The sequence below is a fragment of the Eimeria acervulina genome, genomic scaffold (genome assembly GCF_000499425.1).
Source record: "Eimeria acervulina Houghton genomic scaffold, Eah_scaff869, whole genome shotgun sequence".
Classification (NCBI taxonomy): Eukaryota; Apicomplexa; class Conoidasida; order Eucoccidiorida; family Eimeriidae; genus Eimeria; species Eimeria acervulina.
Window position 1 is genome coordinate 7501 of NW_013547102.1, and position 5206 is coordinate 12706.

At 45.9% G+C, this 5206-nt stretch overlaps 2 protein-coding genes across 2 annotated transcripts; both read right to left on the reverse strand.

Annotated features, from left to right (window-relative positions):
- Positions 1-2: 2 nt before the first annotated feature.
- Positions 3-2134, reverse strand: EAH_00051110 (hypothetical protein; the record flags this gene model as incomplete). Its single annotated transcript, XM_013391252.1, has 6 exons — positions 3-112; positions 544-765; positions 902-1036; positions 1180-1237; positions 1617-1934; positions 2066-2134. 6 exons carry the CDS (start codon positions 2132-2134, stop codon positions 3-5), a joined length of 912 nt encoding a protein of 303 aa, XP_013246706.1.
- A 1337-nt stretch (positions 2135-3471) lies between these two features.
- Positions 3472-4749, reverse strand: EAH_00051120 (intracellular protease, putative; the record flags this gene model as incomplete). Its single annotated transcript, XM_013391253.1, has 3 exons — positions 3472-4061; positions 4241-4613; positions 4729-4749. 3 exons carry the CDS (start codon positions 4747-4749, stop codon positions 3472-3474), a joined length of 984 nt encoding a protein of 327 aa, XP_013246707.1.
- Between the last annotated feature and the right edge of the window lie 457 nt (positions 4750-5206).

The following is a 5206-nucleotide window of genomic DNA, read 5'->3' on the forward strand; positions in this document are numbered from 1 at the left end:
CTTTAAACTACACAAAGCCCTTTGCGCAATTCTTCATATTTCGCCTCCCCGCACAAACGTTTAACAATTTCTAAACTAAACTCCATAGCACTGCCGGGCCCGATGGATGTAACTGCAAATAAAACAAACAAAAGCAGAAAAAAATGCTGTGCTGTACGTGCAGGTCGACGGGGATATATACAAAGAAATTCAAATATATATTCACGAAATTAGATGCATGCATCAAATACTTCAATTATAAATAAAACAACAACTCCTCCCTATCTAAGACTTCTTAATTAATTATACTGGAGACTGTAGAATCACAGCATGTAATTCATATACAAATTGCAGCGGATACAGCAGCAACGCCAGATACAGCAGCAGCAGCACCAACGACAGCAGCAGCAGCAGCAGCAATGACAGCAGCAATGACAGCAGCAGCAGCAATGACAGAAGCAATGACAGCAGCAGCAGCAATGATAGCAGCAATGACAGCAGCAGCAGCAATGATAGCAGCAATGACAGCAGCAATGACAGCAGCAGCAGCAGCAGATTGCTCACTGTAGTGTTTGTCTACGCAGACGCGGCCTTCTCCTTTGTGCTTAATATGACTCATGAAAGAGGGGTAAGCAACAGAGTTAATATTTTCTAACAACCCATGATGTGTAAGCACGAGCGCAGGAGACGCGCAGATTGCTGCAATCCATCGGCCTGCTGCATGCTGCTGCTTCAAAAGAGAAGCAAGATGTGCACTGTCTCTGCAGTTCTCAGCCCCCTTTAAACCTATTATACATTAATAAACACACGCATGCAAATCAACATATGCATGCACTTCTGCTACTATCTACACACAAGTTTGCATGCGTGTTGCGCCTGCTATTTCTATGCATGCATGCATGCATGCATGCAAGAGACTTACCACCAGGGAGCACAATTACGTCGTAGTGAGCGTCAGGAGAGACATCTTCCAGCGGCATATCTCCTTCAATGCGCAGCCCCTGAGCTGTCTTCACAATTAGCCCTTCACCGAGACTTGCAACAACTACTTTAACTCCTATAGAATATAATAAACAAATGCGGAAATAACGAGGCAAAGCAATAAATAAGCAAAGCAATATTATTATGTACGTCTTACTACTACACCCCATATCATTGCGGATATCTGCAAGCTGCATGCATGCATGCATGCACACCCACCTGCGCGACGCAGGACATCAACAGGCGATGCGAATTCAATATCTTCGGCGCCATTGGCCTGCAGCCGTAGCAACAACAGCAGCAGCAGCAGCAGAAGCAACAACAATAGCAGCAGAAATACCCGGGTGCATGCTATCATACGGAGCCCAGAGCCCATAGGGGTGTGCATACACTTCATTCTACGTCCAGCACATGCATGAAGAAGCTGTCTGTCTGCTCAGCTGCTGCTTCCGTCATATTATACAGCAGTATAGATCGCAGTACACAAACATAGAATACAACAAGGAAGAAGCACTTCCTTCGCAGCTGTACAGACACATCAGAGAGAGCAGCACACGAAGCAGCAGCAGCAGCACGAGCGGGAACCCCACTGCGAGAGCAGCATGCAAGCTAAAACCATAACTTAGGAGATTTAAACCAACGTAATTTAGCCTCACAAGAATAACAAGTGCTGTCTTTGTCATTGTGGAGCGTGATGCACGGTGCAGTATGCGGTGCTGCTGCAGTTGCTGTTGTTTGGATATCGCCGAGTTGAGTGCAGCACGAGCTTGAGGAATCGAAGAAAGAGGAGGAGAATAAACAGACTTCAATTGATCTGAATGGAATCTAACAGGAGAAAATTGAGATTTAAACGCATGTTTCTGAGAGATAAAGCCGAGATCAACGCCATAAGAGGAGAGGAAGGACGCCGGCAGAGCCCTACAGCCAAGTTGTAGACATGCAGCTGTCTTAAAGGTTCTCCCAGCGGTGCGTGCCTGAAACATCATTAATTTGGACATTGCGGGGAAATTAATTGAAAACAAAGTCATTAAAACAATAAATTCAGGTTTTTATCCAAAGAAAAACTTCGAACACAACGAATCTGAATGCGGCGTTTTCAGCTTACCGGCGTTTCGATGATGACGTGAAACAGCAGAAACACCAACAGCAGCAGAACAGCCACTCTGAGACCCATGTCCAGCTTCAAGCGTGAAGATCGAAGTATTAATAATATTAAAAAGGCAAAGAGAAATTTTTTTGGAGCTCAACACACCTGAATAAGAACGAGAAATTGCAGAAACTTGCAGAAGGTGCGGTGAAACAAACTCGGTGGCTGAGCTGTACGCATCCTTCACTCAACGCGATCATGGCCTAAACATGCGAGATATTTAAATGTTTTTAACAGATAACTTTGTCTTTTAAATAGAATTTTAATTATTAAAAATAAATAAAAACTCTCGACGATTTTGTATCGGATCGCCTTCGCTGCAGGCGTCTGGTGTGGAGTGTCTGCGCAGCTGTGCTGCCCATTGGAAACCAGCAAGAGATATTGTTGTTGTTGTTGTTGTTATTTGTTTATTCATATTTTCATGATTTTATTTGCTACATTCAACCGAAGAAACCAGTAAAGACATCGCACAATCTCAATGCAGGGAAGATGCCTATTCGTGCGGTGTCTAAGGATGCATATTTATTCAGGTTGCCACAGATAGGGGGATTGAAGAGTAGACCCCTGGTATAATCAATTTGCTGTAGCTGTAGCAAACGCAGCAGACGCAGAAAATGCACGCCTGCAGTTTGCTGCAGGTGCAGCAAACTGCACCTGCAGCAGACACACTGAGAGACGGAGGTGAGCAGACAGCCAGTGGAGAGCATAGAACAAGCTCTGCTGCTTATATTATTAGTTTATTATATTTTTACTCTTAATCTCTTTGCAGCTCGCGATGCCTTCTGCTGGACTGCAGCTGCAACGACAGCCCCACACAGCAGCAAGGGACGTAACTGAAGAGACTCCGCAGCAGCTATGCTGCTGCTGCGGCTTTCTGCTGCTGTTGCTCTCACTACTGTTGCAGCACAAGGAGAGAGAAGGAAGCAAAAGTGCTTCTGCATATATTCCTCTCGCGAGAAGTCAGGCACTGCTGCTTCTGCTGGTGTTGTTGTTTTGCTGTTCTTCCTGCTGTTGTTGACGCTCCTGCTGCTGTTGAAGTTGTTGTTATTGTTCTTGTTTGCTGTTGTTCACTTTTCCTGCTCCTTGCATGCATGCATGCATGCATGCATGCAAGCCAGCCAGGTGCATCTCATTTGAGTTATATGTGCTGTCTCTCTTTTCTGTTTGTCTAGGGGTTAGCTGTCTGTCTGTATATTGTTTTATTTTAATTTCTTTTTCTCTGTCTCCCCCTCAGCAGTTGTAACAATGCTCACAAACAAATGAGCAAATAAACACAAGTAAACAAGTAAAAAAATAAACAAATAAACGCGTTAGTAGGTTAATAACTAAACAAAACAACAAACAGGAGACAGAAACAACTATCATTAGGCTTTCTCTGCCTTTGTCTCCCTCTGTGGCTTAGACTGGCCGCTGCGCTGCGGCTGCTGCTTCTGCTTCTGCTGTTGTTGTTGTTGTTGCTGCTGCTGTTTTTGCTGCTGTTTCTGCTGCTGTTGCTTTTGTTGTTGCTCTTGCTGCTGCTGGAGTTGCTCCTGGTGCTGCTGCAGTTGTATCTCTGCAGCAGCAGCAGCAGCTGTCTTTTTAGCTTGCCGTTTTGTTTTCTCTGTCTTTCCCTTCGCAGCAGCAGCAGTAGCAGCAGGAGCAGAAGCAGCAGCAGCACAGGGCCCCTTTGCTTCTTCTGCTTCTGCTAATCCAGGGATAGCTTTGTTGCTTGCTGCATGCATTTTTGTCTTTTTGAATTGGGGTGTACGTGCAGCTCCAGCCCCCAAGACACTTTCCAAGACAAACTTTTCTATACGTGCTTGCTCCTGCTGCTGCTGCTGCTGCTGCTTCTGCTGCTGCTGCCGCTGCTGCTGCGCCTGCTGCAGCAACTTGCTGTCAGCAGGCACCGTCAGCGGCCGCAGCTGCAACTTCCCTCTCTTCTCCGCTCGTCGCTGCAGCAGCCGCAGCGTAACAACTGCACAACACACAAAAGCAGCAGCAGCAGCAGCAGCAGCAGCAGCAGTTCGTTTTCTCTCCGTAGCAGCTAGGATGTGCATGCAGCTAGGCTGTACATCATAGAGCTGGGGTGTACATGCAGCGACTAAGCCCCCTTGAAAAGAATTATTGCTGCCTTCGCATGCACTCGTTTCTCACCAGGTGCTGCGCTTGTCTTCTCTCCCTCTTCTGTGGATTCAGAACCCGCGAGGCCCTTGTCAGTGGCTTCAGCTGCTGCTGCTGCTGCTGCTGCTGTTGCTGCTGCTGGGGATGCTTGGGTCTCGGAAGACTGCTGCTGCTGCTGCTGCGGCTGCTGCTGCTGCGGCTGCTGCTGCTGTTCCTTAAGCAATCCCCAAGGAATACGTATCTGCTGCACCTGCGCTGTCTGGCGAGACACTCGAGCTTCTTCTGCTGCTTCCCTCATGGCTTCCGACAGCAAATTGTCGACTTCTCTCATGGCTTCCGACAGCAAATTGTCGAAGTCGTCGTCCTGCGGTGTACGTACACCCCACAGCTGCAACACAAGAGGTGCCTATACACCCGAACGCCACAGGAGGTGCCTATACACCCCACAGCTGCACCACGGAAGGTGCCTATACACCCTAACGACACGGGAGGTGCCTATACACCCCAGCGCCGGTAGTTACGCATGCAACATCTGCTGGCATCCTTACTTTAAAAATGAATAAGTATAGATAGACAAAATAATAATAATAATGCAATAAGTGAAGCAAGCAGCAAAGAAGCAATAAACATGTTTTTATTTGTTTATTTCATGCATAAACAAACAAACAGAGCCAGACAAAAACAAAAAAAGAAACGAAGAGAAGCAAACACACTCAAGCTAAACAAACAAACAAAAACAAACAAATGAACAGACGAAGGACCAACGGAGACACACAAAAGACAGAAAGAGACAGAGAAGACACCCAAAAGGAGATAAACAAACAAACAAACAAACAAACAAACAAATAAATAAATCAACGAACAAACAAATAAATAAATAAAAAACAAGCAAACAAACACACAAAACCAGCAACGAAAACAAAAGGAAAAGCAAATAAACAAACAAAACAAACAAAAAAACAAAAGCCCCTCAAGAGCAGCAACAACAGCAACAGCAGC